The 23,881-nt window shown below is 34.7% G+C and overlaps 1 protein-coding gene and 1 long non-coding RNA gene across 2 annotated transcripts in view; one reads left to right on the forward strand and one right to left on the reverse strand.

The window, feature by feature from the left end:
- Positions 1-4,541, forward strand: part of LOC144614815 (uncharacterized) — a 374,779-nt gene extending 370,238 nt beyond the window's left edge. Inside the window, exon 3 of the long non-coding RNA XR_013553010.2 lies at positions 1,814-4,541. This is a non-coding gene — a long non-coding RNA (uncharacterized LOC144614815). The remainder of the gene's footprint in view (positions 1-1,813) is intronic.
- RGS21 (regulator of G protein signaling 21) lies at positions 354-23,611 on the reverse strand. Its single transcript, XM_060644351.1, has 4 exons — positions 23,601-23,611; positions 19,136-19,212; positions 14,530-14,696; positions 354-557 (listed from the first exon to the last, which is right to left on the reverse strand). The coding sequence occupies exons 1-4, from the start codon at positions 23,609-23,611 to the stop codon at positions 354-356; spliced, it is 459 nt and encodes a 152-aa protein (XP_060500334.1).
- Positions 23,612-23,881: the final 270 nt, after the last annotated feature.

The following is a 23,881-nucleotide window of genomic DNA, read 5'->3' on the forward strand; positions in this document are numbered from 1 at the left end:
TTAGCAACACAAAGATATATAGTTCTTGAATTCATAATGTCATGAGAATATTCACTTATGATTTAAGAGTATATTACATCTCTATTAACTCCTTTTTATTCTCCCGGTATATTTTTAAGTACCTGATAAAATGAATAATTCTAAACAAATGACTTAAAAATTCAAGCTTTACATATTAAAAAAAGTATTCTTCTGGAGTAAAAAAAATGTTTTCTAAACCCTAAAAGAAACTTATATTGTTTTTGTGTATTTAAAACATTTTAGCCTTGAGTATAGCGATTAAAGGTTGATCTCTCCTGTCATTTGTTTCTCCCCAAATTTTAGCTTCATTACTGATTTATCATTAACCTTTTTTACAAAAAAGGAAACCATTTTTTATGATTTCCAACTTGCTTGCCATTTACCAGTTTCTTATAAATCTCTGACTTTAGAAATCGAGGAAAAGAATCCTTGGCCATAAGACTATAGATTAACTTCTGAGCCTCATCAAAACATTTGAGAGTTGGTTCTGCAATATTCTTTGAGATGAGGTCCCTGGTACTGAAGTCAATGTTGATCTGTGGAAATAAGTTTGCATATCATTACATTAGTTTAATCAAGGAATACATGGTTTATACAGATGGTAGATGCACATATTATATAATTTCTTTTCTAAACACAAAGTTAATCTGATGCAAAACAGCAGAAAGGTCATACATTTATTTTCTGTAGTGTAGAACACATGTTTGGTTTAATTATATTTCCTAGGTTGAGAGGGTTGGCATTGACAGAGAACACAGATAAAGCCTTATTTTGAGATTATAAACAAAAATGGGACGGTGAAAAATCAAACAAGATATTTCATGTTTTTAAATTTCTTTTCCTGCAAATCCTTTTCCCTTAGTATTTTGACCCTAATACTTACAATGTACTCTCCATAGACAGAACAATAAATAGAACTTACTAGATTGGCTTCTACCAACTCATCCTCATTTTCATACTTCCCCTTGTTGTTTTCCCACACATCATTGCTTTTCATTCTGATTTGTGTTTCTTTTTGTTTGCCAAAATAAAGCAAATAATATCCCCCTCTTCATTGACTCCCATGCCTTCCACAGAATAGATCTATATGTGTGTGCGTGTGCGTGTGTGTGTGTGTGTGTATCCTTGTCCCCATAACATTACTATACATGAGTATTCCCAGCAAGATCTAATAGAGATCTATTATAGTAGACACACCATTCATCTGAAAATTTGTAAAATGCCCCAAACCTTCTTGTCAAGATACTCGTCCAACTCTTTTGGACACAAATTCCAGGGTATATTCTGTGAAGCAGAAAATTTCATATCCAAGTTTTCTAATTTAAATGGAAAATATTCATGAAGTGCAAAAGAGATTTGAGTCATGGATTTAAAAACATGAAAGGCAGGTGCTGTATCTGTCTTATTCATCTTTCTATTTTCTGGTCTTTAGCAGAATATCTACCATATAATAAGAAATCAATAAATATTAGTTGAATAGAGTTAAAGTGTCTCTTGGCAAAATGGAAGAGATTACAAAAATGCCATAATTTGGGGGTCTGGTAAAAGAAAGACTATAAATGTTAATTTTTGCTTATTAAATGGAGGTTAAAAAAGGGGGACATACCTATAATCAAACCTTTCCTCAGCTACTTACTTGCTATTCATATGAATGAAGTAAGTTCTATCATTTCTTTTAATCTTCGATTTCCATGGTATAAAAGGGAATAGGAATAGCATCTATCTTAAACTGTTTCAAGGATTAAATGAGATAAGTAATATCAAAATATTTTAATATTGTTGTTCCAGGAAGAAAAAAAGAAGAAAAACTTTTAATTTGAAAAGAATCATGAAAAGGCCACTATTTGTTCACAGATGTTCTTTGTTGAGAGACGTCAGCTACTCAGTGATCCCACATCTGGACTTTTATTTCTCTGATCATCCTTTGCCATCATCCATCAAAGTCTCAGGTTCAATGCTGCAACTTGCTGAAGACCTCAAAACCTGGAATCAATTTCTTCTTCGTTATACAGGAAGATGGTACAGGACAGTGGAAAGACTTTGGGATAATTTTCTCATCTGTGTTCTAACACTTAGAACCTTGGTGACCAGAGGGGAGTTATTTTAATATTTCTGTGCTCTACTTCCTCATGTTTAAGCTAGATAGTTCTTAACTGAGTTGTTACAAGGAATGAAACGAAATGATCCATATATTCACTGATTTCACAAATATTTATGAGTATCTATTATGTAAAAATGCTTTCTATACTTGGGAAAAGATAACCAACAACTAAATAAATAGCATTATTTTAGATTTAAACTTGAATGATGAGAAGAAGCGAGTCTTCTAAGGATCTGGGGCAAAACATTTCTGGCAGAAAAAAAAAAAACAATGAAAGCAAAGTCCCTGATGCAAGAATTTGTTATGTTCTGAAAAGCTGCTATGCCTGGATGGCTGGAGTATAGAGTGTGACAAAGAAAGTTCCTGTAATGAGAGTTGCCTACGAGTCTTGTAGGGCTTACGTGAAGTGTAAAGAGTTCTTATTTTTCTGCTAGAAGCACTAGGAAGACCCTGAAGAGTTCTGAGGAGGGAAGTGGCATGATGCCATGTCATGAACCTAGTATACCGCCTGCCTCATAGTGGGGATCAGTAAATAGTGGCCGATGTCAAGCTCTTGCAGTGGTTTTTAAACATCTAGGGTATTCTGTTTCATCAATCCTATCTTGTGTTGTGGGGATATGAGGCTAAATATTGCCTGTTCCCTCCCTTAGCCATGCTGTTAATTGTTTAATGGCATCATCTGCAATTTGTTTAACTTTGTATCCCCCATTATAGTAAATATAGCAATTTGGCTCACTGAGGCATTCATTCATTGGGTGAGTTTTCACTGACAGCAGGGCTGGCACGTGCCTGGTACACAGTGCTGGCTTATTCTTATTTTCATCAGACCTGAACACTTGCAGTAACTCCCCATTTCCTATTTGAAAACTCCAAAGCCTTGATTTTGGCATTCATGGACTTTACAACATAGTCCTACCTGATGCAATGTTTTCTCCTCTAGGTGTGCCCTGTATTTCTACCAAGCTGGACACTTCCTTTCAAATTCCTTTTATTTTCCCACCTACGAACACTTTATTTCGTACCATCCTAGTCTAGCTGAAAGTCACTCCTTTCACCATCTTCTATGTCTGTAAGGCTACATTCAAGTAATATCCACCCTATGTCACTTAGGCTATATTTACATTTTCTGCATCCCTCTCTATGCCTTGAGCCATGTAAGGACTCAATAAATATGTACTGAATAAATAAAGTAAAAAATAAGTTTCTATATCTCTTAAAAATCATGTTTAAATTTTGAAGAAAACTATTCCACTTCAGCATAATACCAATAATTAATGTTATTTATTAAAATAGGTTAAAATTGTTCTTCTGACTTACCTCTCTTATTTTTCTGACTTGTCTGTTTTCCTACCAAGGAGCTGCCAACATCAGCTATGATAGCTGAGTGATGAGCAGATATACTAATCCCAGGAGATAATTAGTAGTCTTAAGAGACTCTGTCTTGGCAATTCAGCTTAATGTCAGTGACAAAACATCACACCCACATGTTTGTATAAATGTCATTATTTTCCTCCAAGTTCTTCAAGCTCAAAACATAGGAGTCATCTCTGACATTTCTTTTTTCTTTCATCTCTCTCTATTTTTCCCCCTCATTTGCCTCTTCTTTTGTAATTTTGTAATGGTCCTTTTCACTCATATTTCTCCAGTTTAGTCTTTTATAATGGAATTTCTTTCCTAAATTATGAAATTTACCTCTAGTCTGATACCTCTTCTTATAATGTCTTTTCTTTCCCTCCTGAACATGTGAAAGCATAACTACACCAGTTTCACCAAAATATCACTTTCATTGTATGAATATTCAGCTGAAAACCCATTATTTTTAGTAACATAAGCTTTACATATCTTACCTTGGCATTTGAACTTCCTCACACCCAGAGTCCGATGCGCTGTTTCAAAATCTCCTACTTGTCCTTAGCAATATCTATAAAACTGGTCTACTTTCTGTTCCTGAAGGAACTCTTGTACCTAAAGCTCTTATTTGTGCTGTTTTCAGCATCTAAGATCCCTTTCACCCCCACGATTTTATTCTGTATAGATTTTCCTTACCTTTTATGATTTAGCTTAAGTTGAATGTCCTCTGGGAAGCCTTCCTTACCCACAGAAGGAAAGTCACTATAATTTCCTTATCATTACACACTATTTTGATTTAAAGTTTTTAAGATATTTGATTTCTTGATTAAACAGATTTAGGTACAAAGGCTTCTGTTAATATTAAGTATCCAATCTGATTATCAGAGAAAACAGATTTGTCACTACAAAGAGAATTCAATAGTTCATGACATGGAACTAACTCTTTTTGTCTTTTCCCTATTTATTTTGCTAATTCCCTTTTTCTTTGCATGCCTCCCAAAATATGCATTCTTTCATCTATACGAAGTCTTCTCTCCCTAGATGTTTTCCTTGATTACTCTGTTTTCATCCCTGGCAAAATATTTGGACACTGACATTATCTCTAAAATAATCATAATGATATTTAAATATGATTATTTTAACTGTAAATAATAATTGTTGCTATTTATTAAATATTAGTACCGATATACTAAGTCTTTATATGGCTGTCTTATGTCACGTGCACACTACTATAAAATATACAGTATTATTATCCCCATTTTTCTGAGGGTAAAAACTAATAAATATTTGAAAAAGTAGGCATTTCATTTGTAATCTTTCCTAGAACTTATTTATTTGAAATATTTTATTGAGTGGGTGCTTAGAAGTTGTGTGAAGGATCTGAAGAGGTGATTAAAGTGAAAAGTCCATCAAGAAGACAGATTTTGAAAAGGCAGTTCAAAGGAAATGAGATTTTAAGCAAATCTTTGAAGTACTGTCATGAATAGAGATTAAGAAAGGTAATTGTAGATGGGTGGGTAAGCCAGAAGAAGCCTGGTGGGGTTTGAGAGGAGGAAAGACAAGAACCTGGAGAGGCATGAAGGCACCAGATTATGTGGGACCTTGTAGTTCTCATTAAAGAATTCTTACTTAACCTGAGAGCAAGGAGGAGAATTTTAAGTAAAGGGGTGATGTACAAACATGTTTGGAAAAAAAAAAACAACAAAAAAACATGCCACTGGTTGCCATGTGGTGTGATAGCTGGGTGTGTTTAAAAGGAAGAAAAATGAAAAAAAATATCAGAAGTTCAGGTGGTCGGTGATGGTGAATTCAACTGTGTAATTAGTGGGACATGCACATATTTTAAAGATATCTAGAAGGTAAATGGGTGGAGCTTGTGATTGAATAGTGAGCTGGGATGAGGGACAAAATCTTTAAGAATGGCTGGATCTTAACAATATTCTGAAGAATGAGGTGACAGAAAGTGTTGATGGATTGGACATGGGGTGTGAGTGGAAGAGAAGAATCAAGGATGACTACCAATTATTTCACCAGAGCAAACAGAAGAACAGAGTTGCTATTAACTAAGATTGGGAGACGCAAGTAGAAGATAGTTTTGAACACAAAATCAGGACTCAGACTTGAATTTGTTAAGCTTGAGCTGCCCTTTAAACATTTTTTTAATGTTTATTTTATTTATTTTTTTATTTTTGGGAGGGAGAGAGACAGAACATGAGGTGGGGGGAGGGGCACCGAGTGAGAGGGAGACACAGAATATGAAAAAGACTCCAGGCTCTGAGCTGTCAGCACAGAGCCCGACGTATGGCTTGAACTCATGAACCATGGGATCATGACCTGAGCCCCAGTCGGACCCTTAACTGACTGAACCACCCAGGGGCCCCCTTGAGCTGCTCTTTTAAAGAAATAGAACTAGAGGAAATTCCTGGCAGAGTGAATGTAAGCAGAAAGTAAGTCAGTCAGAGAAAGACAGATATCATATGTTTTCACTCATATGTGGAATCTGAGAAAGTTAACAGAAGACCATGGGGGAAGGGAATTGGAAAAAAGTAGTTTCAGACAAAGAGGGAGGCAACCATAAGAGATTTAAATACAGAGAACAAACTGAGTGTTGATGGAGGTGCGGGGGGGCGGGCAGAAGGGGAAATGGCTGATGGGCATTGAGGTGGGCACTTGTTGGGATGAGCACTGGGTGTGGTATATAAGCAGTGAAACATGGGAATCTACCTCTGAAGCCAAGAGCACACTGTATAAACTGTATGTTAGTTAAGTTGACAATAAATTATATTAAAAAAAGAAAAGAAATGAGGATTGCCTTCCCTCATTATAGTGTATGTTGGGTTATGGGTCTGCACAGCAAAAGCAATTGTTAAAGAGCAGTCAGTAAGGAGGGAAGAGTCAATTGAAGTCAATTGAAGATAGTATTTCAATTAAGAGAGAGTGATCGGGGCGCCTGGGTGGCTTGGTCGGTTGGGCGTCCGACTTCGGCTCAGGTCACGATCTCACGGTCTGTGAGTTCGAGCCCCGCGTCGGGCTCTGTGCTGACAGCTCAGAGCCTGGAGCCTGTTTCGGATTCTGTGTCTCCCTCTGTCTCTGCTCCTCCCCAGTTCATGCTCTGTCTCTCTCTGTCTCAAAAATAAATAAAAGTTAAAAAAATTAAAAAAAAAAAAAAAAAGAGAGAGAGTGATTAATTTTGTTAAATGCCCCCTGAAAAGTCAATTTGGGTGAGATGTGAGAATTAAGCTATCAAAATTGTCACGTCTTTTCTTCTCAAAATGCCTTGAATTTTCAGTAACCGGTGGAAGAAGTGAAAAATGTTGGGCCTAATATATATATTCTGACATAAATTTCTTTAAAAGAATCACTTCTGGGGCATGTCTGTCAACCATACCCTCAACTTTGCATTCATTTCAACTATGATTTTTGGCTGAGTTCTACCAGAAAATACATGGATGGATTTCTATCTCAAAAAGTAAGACAGAAAAGGTGTTGAGCTCAGAGTAGACCAAAAGTGAGATCCATCAGGAAGTGGCCTGCTAAAGATGCACACTTTCCAATTGTATGGTATTGAGGGACTCCTGAATTGCTTGGGAGTTACAGGGCAGCTTAGACTTCGCTGAGCAGTCAAACTAGTAGGTCCAGAGCCTGGGCTGAACAGTGTGTCAGTTGAGGAAATAAACAGAGATCTATTATTTCCTAATATGATAGTTACTTGCATTGTGTTTGTAAAGATACTCTTTAGTTTCAAGGACTCCTTGAAATACAGTATTTAATATGCTTATTTTTCAAAAGATTATAAATTATCTTAGATATCTGAGACCACTGCACTGTCAATCTCAGAAAACAAGAATTGTGGTTCTTCCAGAATGACAGCTGAGATGTCATCACAACCGTTTAGAGGCTTTTAAATTCTGTCAGTTTTGAAAAGGCCTTCACACTGGTGACATTGACAGCAATCCATTGCATTAAAATGACTGCCTTCTGAATGATGTTTGTGGTAGTTGTTTAAAAACAATTTTATTCTAAAGATCCAGAATATTTTAGTACCCATGTGATTTTGTTAACTACAAGGCATGCCAGCCAAATTCCTCTTTGCTACACCAGTGGTTTTTAAATTCTTTTGGTTTTCAACAAATTATTTTATCAGGAAGAATACATTTTAAAGTGTACCATTTGGCTTTCCTGTGACCCTAAACTGTGCTTTATATAATTTTACATAATTTGAATGAAAAGTTTTCAATTGTGTTCTCACATTCAAATTAGATAGCCTTGTCCTCATTTAGAAAGTATAGTGTAGCAGGAGACTGTCATTATGCAAAGGGTGTGTGCATGCATATGTAAAACACCTTACTAAAATGGAGCAGGCAGCATCTCAGACCTCATTCACAACAGAGCTTAAAAATTACTATTCAAATTAAACCCGCCTATAATCATGTTTTTGGTTACATAATTCTATTTAATCACCACTAACACCTCTTCTATTACTTCATTTTTGGCATCATTAAAGGCACACGAATATTCTGAAATATATTCTCAAGGGGCTATTAAAGTTGAAAATAGCCAAGTCTGTAACATCTAGAAGGAATTCATCCCTGCACAAGACTTTATCCTTTTGTTCTTATTGGCTTTAGAGACAGAAATAAGTGACACGAATCGGGAGGTAATGCTAACATCTCAAACTGGGCAAAGAAACAAAAGAAATCATAACATATGAAATCACACAAATTGCTAAAAATAATGTACTTAATATGTATGGACAATGTATAAGGATTGCTAAAAATAGACATACATAAGCAAAGCTATCTGGAACAGCTGCAGGGGAGTCAGATTGACTGGCTTCATTCAACAGCACAAACATACTAATCCAAGATTAATTTCAGTAGCACAGGGATCCATGGAAGTTCAAAAAACACCTGAGTATTTCTGTTTCCCTTTTTTTTTGTAAGAGAGAGCGAGAGTGAGAGAGCTTTTGCGTGCATGTGTGAGTAGGGGAGGAGCAGAGGGAGAGGGAGAGAGAGAATCTTAAGCAGGCTCCACACCTAGTGCACAGCCACATGTGTGGCTCGATCCCACAAACCGTGAGATCATGACCTGAGCCGAAATCAAGAATTGGATCCTTAACCTACTGAGTCACCCAGGCACTCCTGACTGTTTTCTTTTTGAGTTGAAATGTAGCAACCAATTTTTCAGAGGCCCGAAATGATACTGCAAATTATTTGGAAGAAATACTCCCACAACTCTTTTTTCTCTTAATGCCATATTTGAATCTAAGCTTCATAGCTTAAGAAGTTATACAAATTAAAGAGAAATAAAGCTTTTGTTAGAAAGGAAGATAGACTCTATGTGCCAAGATAATTTTATACTTTTGCCTTTAGCATAAACATCAAGGTTTCTGGGCTATTTTGCAAACATATAAGATAAATAGATCTGAAGAAAGGAATTTGAAACCTAAAAGCATGGGCTGTAGACCTCTCGCCTCGTGGTCTGTTGTATCTTAATGATGCAGGGCTCATTACTTTTTCTCTAGGGCTCAGTTCATTTTCATCCGTACAATGTGGATGATTGTGATACCTCCGTAAGATAGTGACAACGATGATCGGATGAGAGTCCACGTAGAAGCACTGTGCACATGTTACTCATGGGTTTCTTTAGCTGTGTTTTCCTCCCTTCCTCCTACCCCACCTCCTCCTCAATTTGCTCCTTTTTCTCCTGTCTCTCTCTTTCTTTTTCATAGACCCTTTATTTTCAGAAGCAGAAATTATTGGGCTCCAGGAGGTGAATTACCCCAGTTTGCACTGCGACATACAGTACTAGGCTTCCTTCCCTACTGGACTAGCTTCTAGGCACTGGCTGATCCTTTTCTCCGCTGTTCTTCCTTTCCTTTCTTCCCTCCTATTGTGTTTTATTTCCCTCTATACTCCCATCACTGGTCAAAGCTCATGAATTACTTCTTTTGAGATATATTTTATCACCCCCTAGAATCGGATTTTCCTGACGCATGCTACCACATTACCTGTATTTCCCTACTGCAACTCTCATGGAAGCTTATTGTAATTATTTTTTAACTGGAGTCCTCCCATCAAAATGGTTAGCTTTACCTGTTCAAGGATTCTTTCCTTTTTCTTATCTGCACCAGCATGATTCCTGACATGTATTAGACACTTAGTGATTAGTGCACCAAAGTTAGGAAATTAATAAATAAGCAAACTCATTATATCTGGAGATGATTCTAGAGTTGGGGGGGCACTGTTGATAAGCAGCAACTTGTGGGGTAGGACAAAAACATCAACACACTGAGGAAATGGCACTTAAAAATGCAAAGAAAAGTTTTGAATGTAAGATGGAGAATACAAAATTGGCAAGACAGTTATATCCAGAAGTGCTTCTAAATGCCCATTTTCATGGGCTTCTCTCTACCAATAATTCATGTATCTGTTTCCTTAGCTCATGACTCCATTTAAATCTAATCTTAAAATAAAGGCCTTATCTCAATATCTTGTCTCACTACTATTCAATTATTATATCCTTCTAGGTTTAATGCAAAGAGTTTCCTCTGTAACTTTTTTTGGTTTTGCACTTAATCATTTGTTGCCTTGCTATTTTTTCCTAGTTCTATAAATTTCATTTTTAAAAACCCAACTAGATTCAAAGTTTTTTTGAGTCAAACCATAGTTTCAACCTATTTTATTTTCTTGCATTTCCTTATCAAGCTGCCTGCTTCACACAACATATTGCTTTATACTTATGTGTGTGTGTGTGTGTGTGTGTGTGTGTGTGTGTGTGTGTGTTAATTCTGTTCCCCAGTCTAGACTGAGCTTCTCTTCCATGGAGGTACTTTATCATATATGAGGGTGAATAGTAGGCACAGAATAAGCATTTACTGTTGTGAAATAAAATATGCCAATAAATAACATTATACTGCCTTAAAAATAAAAGCAAAAACCAGACACAGATATTTTAAAAAGTGTCCTGCACACTACTCATTAAGATACCTTCTTCTTTATGACTATAGTTCCTGCTTTGTCTTATGAATTATGGTGTCTTCACATTTAATAAATACATTTAACAATTAAGTACTTCACACCAATATCCTTTGACTTAAAAAACTGCCAATGTATTTGTTCCTGTATTGAATAATCCAGGATAATATGCAGTTGGATTTTGAATTTATATAATTTTAAACATCCCACTGTTGTATGATTTAGAACATTTTCTAATATCACAGAATGATGACATAAACATTTCTCTCTTTAATCACATATTTTTCCATCCTGACCAATTTTCTTTTCAATATAAAGGAATGACATAAACATAATATATATAAGTGATATAGATATAACATGAATATTTAAAATATGTCAGTGTCTTAGCTAATACAAAAATATTATTTGAATTTTTTTGGAGATTTCCATTATTTTGAGACGAAGTATTATTTTCTTAAAATTTCCAAATATTATGAAATATTATGAAATTCTTTCCAAATTAAAGGAAGAATGAATACAAGTTTAAGAACTTTTCCGTTACCACCTAAAGGTACGTAATGTGTGTTAAGTAGAAAATATTGCTTGAAAATATTTTAACATTATTAAAAATAATTTAAAAATATTGCTTGTCTAATAATTTTCTCATTTTCAAATCACTTACTTAAAATACTTGGGTCATACTTTTTTTTTCCTCAGCATTTTCTTCTAAAATTATTCAGGTATAGTCCATTCAATAAGTAGTACTTTTTATTTGAAACTAGTGATTTGCTAACATGTTTGTATAATGGTTGTTTTCAGGTTGAAACTATAGCTCATAAGGCTATAATGTGACTTGTTTTTTTTTTCAAAAGAAAGGGATTACAATTTCTTAAAAGCTGTTCTGCATAATGTAAACCATTGACATGTGGTCCCATTCATCATTCTCATGTGTGTTCTGTGGTTGTTACATGCTTGTTTTATAAATGCTTTCTTAGATGAGGAAACTGAGGCTCAGAGAGATAAAGCAGCTTACCACAAAATTACAGGATTTGAATTAGATCTAGGTATCTCTAAATTTCCAATTTTCCATTACATCACACTAACTCTCTTTTAGTGTAGAAACCAAAGGAACTGTAACACTGTAAGTGAGAGGGCATAAAGGCCAGTTACAATTATTATCATTTCTCTTAGAGACCAAGAAGTTCATTTTTTTTGCTGTTTTGTTCAACGTGCTGTCTTTGCCTGGGAAACTGAGAACCATTAGTAATGTCAATTTATAGACAGGGATTGTTTATTGTAAATTTAGTATAATCTAATTGTAAATTGTCTAAGTGCATAAATTAAAAATTGTTAAGTTATGATAGCAACTTTATAGATGAGGAAATAAAGACACAAGAAGTGGAAAAGAAAATAAACAGGAATTAATAGACATTCGGATAAGATGACTTTGCCATTGTCCTTTACTTTAGGGTTTGCTACCAAGGAAATTGGTTATAATTTTGATTCTTTGTAAGAGTCACTTGTACAACTACAACCGTATAACAAAATGGAGAATATTTTCATATAAATCTCATTCTTAAGTAACTGTTTTTACTTATGAAAATCATGTCTTCCAGCTTCCATATCAAATATATCACCTCATCTCGTTAAGTCTGCCTACTAGATAAATCTAGAATACTTCCCATCTTTTCTTTATCTTTACTGCTGCCTATCCAACTTCACCCCCCACTTCTCATTAGCAATATCAAAATGTTTGCAGTTTCTAGAAAACACCGGGAAGCTTTGTACCTCCATGTTGTATCACCATGTCCTCAGTCTGAAATATTCTTTCTTCAAATGCTGACTTGATATTACTCTTTTCATGACATACATTTTTCATGTGTAAATTACCCTGAAAAAACATCCCTTAACTCTCCAGATTTGATCACTTTTCCAGTGTGCTAAAATGAATTTTAAATGTGGCTTTATTATTATATTGCTTTTTGTATATTTGGCTGGTTTTATTACAAGTCACTATCTTCTGTTTCATCACTTCACTGTGTGGACAGGTATTCAAAAAATAGATTTAATGACTCAACATACTCGCAGTTGTAATAAAATTAAACTAAAGCTGATGGACTACAGGGAAATATCTTGAAGACTGTGATTGGTATATAATATAAGAGGCAAATGCCCTTTAGTAATTTGGGAATTGAAATTTAATAATTTGTTGAAATAGAAACAACTAATGGCAAATAATAGGAAAGATAATGACTATTTCAAATATATATATATATTTCTTTGTTTTCAGTGAATTTTGTCATATTCAATAAAAACATTTTTAGACACTTCAAGGAGAAAACATAATCTACTACTTGAAAAGCAGTCATAAATTTAGTTATATTTATTTAGCCAATTTAATTAGATGGGCAAATTATAAAAAGCTGTAAAATTCTTATATCCTAAAATAATGACTGTGCTGTTTGTTTAAATTATTACTGTGTAAATTTATTTTAGAAGACAAGACTAGGAAAACAAAACTGTTTTGTCAAAATTGATAATTTATTATATATTGTAAGATTGAATGAAAAGGTGGCATTTCTTATTAGAAGACTTTTCATGCAAATGTTTGAGAATGTTATTCTAAAACAATCACTGTTAATTAGATGAATTCATAAAGAAGAAAAAAATCTGGCTTTCAAATCAATATCACAATAAATAGGATATCTTTAGAGCTGATTTCAAAGCCTTTTAGGGAATGACACATTAATCAACTTGACAAATCTCATACACTATATTTTCAATTTTCCAGAATTATTTATTGATTCTTAGATGGTGACTGGGAAATGAATGTTAAAATAGCTCCACAGCAGTTAAAAATCCACCCCCTGCCTTCACCACCCCATGAATTCAAGGCTGTGCTTTAGTGGCTCATATATATGCCTGTAAAGTTATACTAGCCAATGTATGCTGCAGTAATTAATGTCCAATTAAAACTTGAACTACTGCTACAGCAACTTTATGTCCTGGACTTTCCAAAAGTGTTTTCATTTCACCTATTTTGTTCTTTGTCCCCATAAGTACAATAACCCTTCTCACACCATGAATCCGAATTTTGGATCAGAAAATATAACTGTCCCTTTGGAGGAAACTGATATTTTACCTCTATTAGAAAAATGACTTGTACCAGAAGTTTCTATTTGGTACTAGTAATGCAGTGTAGCTTTCTGTTTGCTATTTATGCATTAAAACTCTTTGCTTACAGGATATCATCAGCGGGGAACGGAAGTGGTTTTAAATTATAAATTGCTTAAACTTTAAAGTAAAATGTTAAAGGGGTATGTGAAGATGATCACAGTTTTGGTTCTGAAAATGAAATCAAATATAAATGAGGTGTTACACACATTGAACACTTTTTGGGGAGCTATTATCAGTCTTTCCAGGTTTCTTTCTAAGGCGTTTTCTACTTTCCTGACCTTAAAGCATCGCAGGTGGGTCCTGATCACATAAAACAATGCCTCACACCTTTGGCTCATTTTTGCCATTAAAGAAATAAAGGTAAGCAAACCCTTCTTTTGAAAAATAAGACATTACATGCCATCATGTGGACATCCAAACTACTAAAAATGAAGAATTCATAATGTTGGTTAGTAGCTGTATTCCCCCCACATATTATTCTTAATTTGTTAAATAAATTATTCTACTCTAGAATTCTATTCCACGTTGACTACCATGATTTACAACAGGAAAAACCAAAGTGAGCTTGAAATGCAACAACACATTTAAATAGCATTTCTGTAGGATTAACTTTAGAGCAATTTAACTTAAGACAATAAATACTATTTTTCAAGAGTATGAATGTCGTGCTAGAGAAACAAAACTTCTGGTCAAAGTTTTGGTCAAAGAAACAAAACCTGGCACATAACAGGTGTTGAAAAATATTTGCTGAATCAGTGAAAGATAGGATCATCTTAAGACACTTCTATTGGAGTTTACAGACATTTTCAATTTGAATACATAGCGACAATTTGATTTCCCTTTAGATGGATTTAGTGTCTTATAATTGGGAGCAGATTTGCTAGGAGATGAATATTCACTATTCTAGAATATTCTACTCACCTCTTTAGGGGCATCAGCTTCAATGAATTCAGAATAAATCATCTTGGCTTTAGAAGCCATCTTTTCTGCACTTTCTGTTTTTTTGAAGTCTTCACAGGCAAGCCAGAACTCAACATTTTCTTCACTAAACTCTGATTTTAGAAATGTTCGAAAAGCATCTAGACCAGCTGTAAAATACAAAAGAGAAAAATTTAAGAAACATTCAGTGCAGTATACATAACCAATATGAGTACGTTGTATGATATGAGCGTTTACTTAGTATTCAGTGGCAAATGTTTATCATCCTTCTATATATACTTATGTTTTTGTCTTTAAGTGTAGAAACCTTATTTTTGATCAGTAATCATAAACATAAAACAGTCTTGTCTCTATCCAATTAGCTCCACTAACAATTAGCTCCACTAACAAAGAAAACCTGTACTTTTCTTTCTAGATCTGAAATGTCTAGGAGTTGCGTTTAGGGGAAAGTCTTTTTTTTTTTAATGTTTATTTATTTTTGAGAGAGAGAGAGAGCAGGGGAGGACAGAGAGAGAGGGAAACACAGAATCCAAAGCAGGCTCCAGGCTCCGAGCTGTCAGCACAGAACCCAACACGGGGCTTGACTCACAAACCATGAGATCATAACCTGAACCAAAGTTGGACGCTCAACTGAGAGAGCCACCTGGGCACCCGTAGGGTAAAGTCTTGATAGCAGTTACTTTATGGGAAACTGCATAGGCTTTAGCTTTCTACACCCAATGCACTAAGCCCAAATGAAGCTAATGATGTTAAAAGCAATTTCAAGTAAGAATATCTTTGTTACCTTGAGTTGGTGAGGAAGCACAATTTGATACTAAGGGATTAGACTGTGTGGGTTTGGGCTCAAAGCAAAGAAGGAAGGACTGGCATTTATTAATTTTGGATGAATATATTGGCCAATTCTAATCTCTAACCCAGGAAAAAATGGGCAAAATACTTGGAGTGAATGCTTTTCCTCTTGATGTGGCGATAGGCAATTATAAGTCAATGAGGCAAATAAATGGGCTTTTCCCCAATGTTACCTTAAACAAAACACTGATGTCCCTCCAATCTCCCTCATGGCACCTACTGTAACATAGCCTGTTCATGGTGTTTTTCTACTGCTCCCATGTATTCTCCTGAGCATGGATTTGTTCAGAAACTTTAGACCAGGGGCTGCAAATAGGCCCACATACTTGCAGGCTGTTTACTTTGCCTCGATTAGTATATGCTATTTCCTTTGAATTTAATAACAACAGCTAGTGCTTGCAGCCTGTGATTCCCATATGCCTTATCTCTCCCCATCATTTTACTTTCAGTCAAATTTACACATGTGTTATTCCTTGTTCTGATAGATATTTGAGTTTATGACCACCTGTTTAAACTGTTCTTTTCTTTATTTTTTCATCAAAATGTGCCCTGAAATATTCTTCTTTGGCATATATAGAGCTCATTCAAGAAGGTAATTCTTGCTAAATTGTTTAGTGATGAGAATGGTTAGGAGTGTGCTTTTTGTTAGCAGGTAAGAAAAGTCATTATCAGATTCCCGCAGTTGGTGGACTAAGCCAGTACCTTGAGTTCACATTATGCGGTTTCATAGAGTGTACCCTTCTGAGGTTGGTAGTTGTTTATAAATGAGACTATGGATCTCTCTGAGGAGGAAAATATACATCAGTGCTTTTGCCTCTGGGAGGGATCTTGCCTCTGGGAGGGTACGTTGGTGGCTTTCTCTTCCATCTGCCACGAGGGTCCCCTAGCATGTCCTCAAAGCAGCTCTTCCCTGTGTGCTTAGAGACCTGATCCTTCAAGTTCCAAAGCTGGGACTAATAAGCTTGTGGAGAATCAGGGGAAAGGGAAAATTAACTAGTGAAAAAGAAAATGTTAGAGATAGTTTATGAAAAAGAAGCCAAAGTCAGTTGTTTGTAGGTTGCTGCAGGTACGAAGCAGAATGGTTTAGTGAAAGAAAATGGGAAAGGCTTCAAGGGAGCAAGATTAAAATGTCTAAAAACACTGGATTAAAAATAGATTTAACCATTTTTTTATTATTCGAAATAGCGTTGAAATAACAAGTCATGGCAAAAGGTTATCAGGTACCAATTAAAATTCTCAGTAGAAATATTGGAGAGTGTGGATGTCGTTAATATGTGATCACTACAAAAAATTCAATTAACTGCACATTTATTGCATTTAAAAATACATCCAAGAAGGGGCGCCTGGGTGGCTCAGTCGGTTGGGCGTCCGGCTTCGGCTCAGGTCATGATCTCGCGGTCCGTGAGTTCGAGCCCCGCGTCGGGCTCTGTGCTGACAGCTCAGAGCCTGGAGCCTGTTTCAGATTCTGTGTCTCCCTCTCTCTCTGACCCTCCCCCGTTCATGCTCTGTCTCTCTCTGTCTCAAAAATAAATAAACGTTAAAAAAAAAAATACATCCAAGAAGCTTCTGTGACACAAATTTAGGTTATAAAAATCCTCTTAGTAACAGTCAATTAAAATTTCCATGAGTTTTGTCCAAACAATGATGAATTTGAGGGGTCAAAACAGAATTGATGCTAAAATCTATTTTATATAGAGAATGAAGTATACTTTAAGGATACGGGAAGAATGTAGATTCCTGTCTGGCAATATTTTATATGTGTGTCGTTAAGGTATATGAGGCTTCCTCCCAGTGAGGATTATCTAAATGCATCTTAGAGAGATGGGAAGTTAGAGATCAAGAAACTTACTATTTTCTCACATCCTACCATTTTAACGAAGGACCACTCTGAGAGCAATTATCGGCTTCTCTCCCCCTGCCATCACTAGGTTTGGGGCACAATGGAACAGAATAAACAGCTAAAACAAGTTAGCTATCTTTGTCTTGAACACACTATTTTACTGAACTCTGCTTCTATTCTATGTATACAATATGAACGATCAAAAAATGTCATGTGACTTTGGAATAATATGCTACATATGATTAAAATGATATCATCTGAGAGCACTCTCTACAAATTGGAGTGGCTACTGGTTAGACAAATGGAATAAACAATAGGTGTTGAAACCTATCTGAGAGCCTATGTGTGGTACCTGTAAGACATATCCCCAAGATGACAAAATAACTAGATAATTTGGTGAAATCATTTAGCTGTTTAAAGCATTAAGAAGCATTTTCTTTTTGTAAGCTGTTTTTGGTATTATAAAAAGCAAAAACCAACAGCTACTCAAATGAATCTGTGTGTCTTCTACTCTATGTGGGCACGAAATAAAAAAGATCAGGAGATATGTTGCGGAAAGCATTTGCCTTCAGCTCAACATCTTCTATGCCTCTGTTCTGTGGTGTTGGCCCCTGGATCTCCCCTTCTCTGGAGCCAGCCGGATCACCACCTGCAGAGATACTTTCTTAAGGCTTTTTGTAAACCTGATCTGTCCCACTGGTTATACACTTAAGTAGAAAAGAAACACGCCATTCAAAACTTATAAAAATGCAATTCCATATCTTTGATGTCTTTGGTATATGTTCTTAATTGGATTCTAGGAGCAACGTGGATTCTTTTATGTCTATGCTTTAGGAATTAGTTATTTAAGAATCATAAAATCAGAATAATTTTGTTTAATCCAATCCAATTTTATATATGAATAAGCAACTATGAAAAATTCACCGAACTTTATAATGTTTTAAACTTTTCTAGGGACGGCTGGGTGGCTCAGTCAGTTAAGCATCTGACTTCGGCTCAGGTCATGATCTCACAACTGGTGAGTTCGAGTCCACTGTCGGGGCTCTGTGCTGACAGCTCAGAGCCTGGATCCTGCTTCGGATTCTGTCTCCCTCTGTTTCTGCCCTTCCCCCATTCATGGTCTGTCTCTCTCTGTCTCTCAAAAACGAATAAACGTTAAAAAAAAACTTTTCTAATATTCTGATATTTACTTAACAAATTTAAAGTGGAAATTCCATTTGATTAGTACCAACAATACTAAATTTTAAATATTTTAAAATATATGTCTCTGTAGTGCCATTTCTTTTTCCTGTATGCAATAGAACTGCTGCAAAGCAAAATTATCTATAACAGAAACAGAAGTTCCAAATGATTACTTTGAATCAAATTCTAGGGTATTTTATTTATAACTGGCCCAAATTGCCTTATTGAGCCGTATTAAATATAAATATAAACATCCACACAGGTACATATTAATACATTTAAATATGTTTTTGTTTTCACTAGAAATTAGAATATCAGTTGGAATAAATACTTTAAAAAGTTTTTTTAGCTTCCAAGACATGAAAAAGCAAGTCATTTATTTCAATTTTCAACTTTTCAATAGTTTGTGTATTTTTTTCAACTTGTAGCAAGAACAGTCATTATACATACATCAAATGATAATGAGTACAAAAAAATGACAAATTTCTCACTTCCTATTTGGGATTTTCTTTTTGTGTTAACGTTTTGAGTTTCTATAATCTTGTCTTATTTTAAGTCCAACCTAATTCCATTTAGGTTTGAGACCTAAATTTGTGAGACTGTTGGAAATCTTATACTTCAAATATTGATCAAACTCATATTTTATGATGACTACAATGTTCAGAATTTAATGATTTACTTTTAATCGTTATATTTTTAAACTTAGTTGTATCTTACCTTGATTGGTTAAAAGTGTGTCCATATTTTCAGACCACGCCATTGTTTCTGTTGTTGGTGACCTGTAGAAACAACATCTACCCTTGACAATAGCATTGTGATCTTTTTCTTCTATAACCTACAGTAATATTTGAGATATGTGTATTTGTTGAGTTATGTAATTTAAAAGCACCATTAATCAAACTGCAAAAGGTAAGCAAAAATTATTTAATGTTTTTCATAGTGGACAGCAATATCAACATAAAGTGGTATATAATTTGATATCAGCAAATTACTTATTAATGCTTAAATGTTATTAATATTTGTAAATTCTTATATTCTAATAAAGGTGCAAAGGAGATATTGCTCATGGTTCTATGAAGTATATTGAGTTTTTCTCAACTATAAATATATTAATTGTTAATTTACAAGGCATTACTCTAGTCTATTTCTGAAAAGTTTTCATGATAGCAGTAGTGATGAGTGAACTATTTTCTGAGTTTTCACAATATATAAAATTATCCATGTCATAATTGTGTATATCAAAAAAGTAAAAGAAAATTTCAGTTAAGAATTTCTAACATGTGATGATCTTGAAAGTATTTATTTATAGTATTTTGAGAAGATTTTACCCCACTCTGAGACAGACCTTATTTCTCCTAAGACTGGTATGCTTCCCATTCTGGGATGATTTATTTAAATCTAGGTATCTGTCAGGACAGAGTAATATCTTTTCCAAGGAAGTCAAAAAATTTATAGACTTAAGTCTTCTGAAGAAGGTATACTTTTGGGGATATGATGTAGAAGTAGTAAATCAGGTTTAAGATATAAATTTTCTGAGATGCAAATATATCATGCATTATTCCCCTTAATAAACTAAGATCCTGATGAGATAAGCTCCCAACCATAGAAAGCATCTGCTACCCAGAAAAAAAACTTAGATCATGTAGCTGTGATGTGCAAATGACCTACTTATGGAAATGCATGGGCTAATTTTTGAAAGTTTTTATTAAAACAATTGATAATAAAATAGAGTCTCATATCTAGTAATTCTTATAAATTTTACATTTGCATGTTAAGGTGACTAATCTTGAATACGCTTTGTGAAGTGATCTCTATGCTTTTATATCTATTACTTCCTATAATTTGCTGCCATTTTTATTATTTGTGTTGGGATTGAGTGTGCTTTCTTCTGTGGTTGCAGATGTGGTTGTATTTTCAGATAATAATGGCTGTCCTCATTAGAGGGTGCATAGAGAGGGCTCTGTGACTGGGAATTCATTTTACTATCTTCCATTACTTACATTTCCTGTCTGAGATTTCTTTGCTGGTGGTAGACAGATGATTTTTCTTTCTCCCTTGATTTATTAAATCTTAGGGACACAAGATTTTCTGTGAAACCATTTTGAAATTGTGGGTTTTCATTTAAATGGACACTTAAAAAATTTAGTTGTTCAATTTCTATTTTTCATTAATGGAGAATGGGACTGAAACTTAGATTTAAATCTACATTGAAGAGCTTTTGTGCACTATAAAACCTGTTACTCTAACAAGCTTATGTGATAATTCATATGACTCAAATATTAGATCTTGTAAGAATTCTACCAAATAGTGCTAAAATCATCACATGGTCTCCTAATGTGCACATGTCTAAAAATATATCTATTTGAAGACTGATATTTAGTGGTTAACAGATTATTTTTAAAAAGCCTACTTTCCATGAGTGGAATACATGTAAGTGAACAGGGAAGTGAGGAGTTTTAAGACAAAGCTTGGCTGCACAGTACACCCACTTTGAATGAGGAACAGCTACCAAAAAAAAAAAAAAAAAGCACACATACACACACACACAAAAACAAACAAACAAACAACCACCACTGAGAAACAATCTAGGCAAAAAGCATTCAGGGATGAAAATACACTTCCCCCATTGTGTAGGTTCTCTGATGAAATATTGTTATTTTCCACCACCAAGAACAGTATGTCTGGTCAAAAAAATGTTTGTTGAACATAGAAACAAATAATGAAGGAATGACCAAACCCCAAATAGTGGCGGGTATTAAAACCTTCAGTGGAGGCATCGCAATGGCTTTCAAGATTCTGGTAGATGACAGTGATAAGACGATTATTGAAAGTTATAGTTGAATGGCATTAGCATCAAAGCGTGTAATGGTGGAAGGAAGAGGAGACATGATGCGAAAGCATCATTGGGAAGCGACAGACTACAGACCTCACTCCCATCCCTAAGAGATGTGAAATTGGAGAAAATGGACAAAATCCATTCTGAAGTCATCAAGGCAAGTCATGTCATTTAGGGAGAGCCAGATTTTGTATACACTGAAAGCAAAAGGAATATTCAGTGAAGACCTTATCAGAAGTAAAGGAGTTTTAGGAATGGAAGTATTGAAGTAAATGGTAGCTATTCTAGTTATCTTCATTAGTGTAGGAAAACAGTAAAAACAAAAGAAGAAAACAAAGTCTGAAAATGGTGTGATACCAAGGACAAGAGAAAAAATGTAATGTTTTGAGTTAAAGAGATATACTAGAATATAATTTTCTACAGATAGAGAATATTATAGGTAACAGAATTAGAGATACTGGGATATTCTAGTATTATTTATGGTCCACCAAATGCTGCATTATTATAAAAGGTAAATTTGCCTTTCAGCTCTCTGAAAGAATACCTCTGCAGGTGTGTGATAATTCCTGGAATGCTCTCAGCTCACAATTTTCTAACCTATTTCAAGTTTGACTTGAAAGGTTCAATTTTGACTACCTGATATGATGGGAGGGTTGGTGGTAACACAGTATTTACTTTTCAGAAGCTAGGTGAAATGCAACTATTTAAAGAAATAATGTTCTTAATTTTCTGTTTAAAATTTTAACTTCCGGGTTGATTGTATATTTATAATTCTGTGGAAGAGTAAGTTATTGTTATATATGAATAAGCTGAAAGACAATATTTTTAGTAGCATCAAAATGTACAACAATGTATTGAATGTTTGCAATCTATACCACATGGTGTTCAGCATGTCATATACTTTACCTTATTTAATCTTATAAATGACAATGCGTTTTAATCCTATGTTACAAATGAATAAAGAGCCTCAGAGATGCTAATGACTGGCGCAATACCTTGCATATACTAATAGGCAGTTAGAATTCAAGCACAGGTATATCTCCTTATGACCCAAACTCTTTTTACACTTCTTCCTTGAATGAATAGGTCAATATGCATATGCGTGTACTTTGTTCATGTTTTGGAACATTTATAATAAATAATTTGAAATTGCATTTTCTCTGATAGAGTTTATTGCATTTCACACAAATATTTCCTCTAAATAATAGCTGAATTGCAGTAATTGCGGACTCAATAGAAACTTTTCAGAAGACAGATTCTTAAATGTCACACGTTATCAAATGAAAATAGGACATTTCTCATGTTAGACGTGAGAATTATGTTTTATGTTTTAAAAAATGCAACTATATAAATGTTAAGAAAGAAACTAGCGAATTCAAATTGGTGAAAAAAAGAAGGTGGCTAATTTAAAAATGTACTAACTTGGTTAAATTTCACTTGACACGTGTTACCTTGAAAAAATGGACAATGTGCCTCTCTGCTATTTCTCTCTGTTTTTAAATTTTGTTTTGATTTTAGTTTTAACTCTAACAGAGCTTTTGTCTGACTGTCTGAGTGTGTGCATTTCCTGAATAACTGTGATGCATAATCAGAGTAACTTTTTGTATGTGTATGATTTGCCATGAAAATTCACCATGTATCTGGAGCCAAAATTGCACTTAGTGTTTCATGGGGTTTTGGCTGATTTCCTTTCTGTTTCCTTCATTAAGCGAACACCATCAAGGCCAGCAGTCCCCATATTATGTGTCCGGAGAAGAGCCAGGCCAGATGGGAACTGCGTGAAAGCTACCAGTTATCTTGCTAATTGTGCCAGCTAGAACCAGTTGTATTGCATTAAAAAATGTGGAATCCAACAACTTAGCTGTTCACACTCAATTAGCAGTGTGCTGGAGAATGGGAAATTCAAGCAAGGGGTCCATGTGCTCTAGGAAGTGACAGCTGCTTCCTTACCCAGCACTTAATATCTGTTTTCAAATTTCTCAATAAATATTGCAATAATGAATAATTTTTGCAAGGATCAGACATATCTATGTCTCGAACTCTTAACATTTCATTATTTTGAAAAGCTTCACATAAAGAAAGCTCACCGGTTTTTCTCCCTTTATAACCTTGCTTTATATTAGCAAATATAAAGAACTAACTGCAAAAGCAAGTCATGAGCTGTTGACATATTTTAGAAAAGAAGAAGAAATCAATAGAGAAAGGGGAAGAAAATCAATCAGTAAGAAAGACAACAATTAGCATATTTATCAGAAATGAAGGAAACAAAACATCGAGACTAATGAAGGCTCAAGTGTTTCATTTGTACCTCTTCTGAGATAAAAATAGCTTTAAAAGGCAACTCACTTCACTGGCATTTTTCGTTCCACTGTCTGACTGTCACAGATGATGTCGAATTTCTCTTTCTGACTGATCTTCAAGCTGAAGGTAATGTGACAGCAGGAACATTACAATTAGTATGCAAATACCTATCCCCTGGGTTACAAATTGGCATTCTTTAAATCATGCTATGCTCAGCTCTTTTCATTTTGTTGTTAACTTTTCACTGGTCAAAACACTTAAACTTCTAAGTAACAAATAACTCATTGAATAAATGTGACATTTCTCTGAGTCTGTGGCATAACTGA

The sequence above is a fragment of the Panthera onca genome, chromosome F1 (assembly GCF_046562875.1).
Source record: "Panthera onca isolate mPanOnc1 chromosome F1, mPanOnc1 haplotype 2, whole genome shotgun sequence".
Taxonomy (NCBI): Eukaryota; Metazoa; Chordata; class Mammalia; order Carnivora; family Felidae; genus Panthera; species Panthera onca.

Excerpts from the sequence above, each read along its gene's own strand:
- RGS21 (XM_060644351.1), bottom strand. Across the intron at positions 14,697-19,135 it reads CACACTTTTAACCAATCAAG|CTGGTCTAGATGCTTTTCGA; the intron begins GTAAGATACAAC and ends TGTATTTTACAG. Across the intron at positions 558-14,529 it reads AAGCTGATGCCCCTAAAGAG|ATCAACATTGACTTCAGTAC; the intron begins GTGAGTAGAATA and ends TTATTTCCACAG.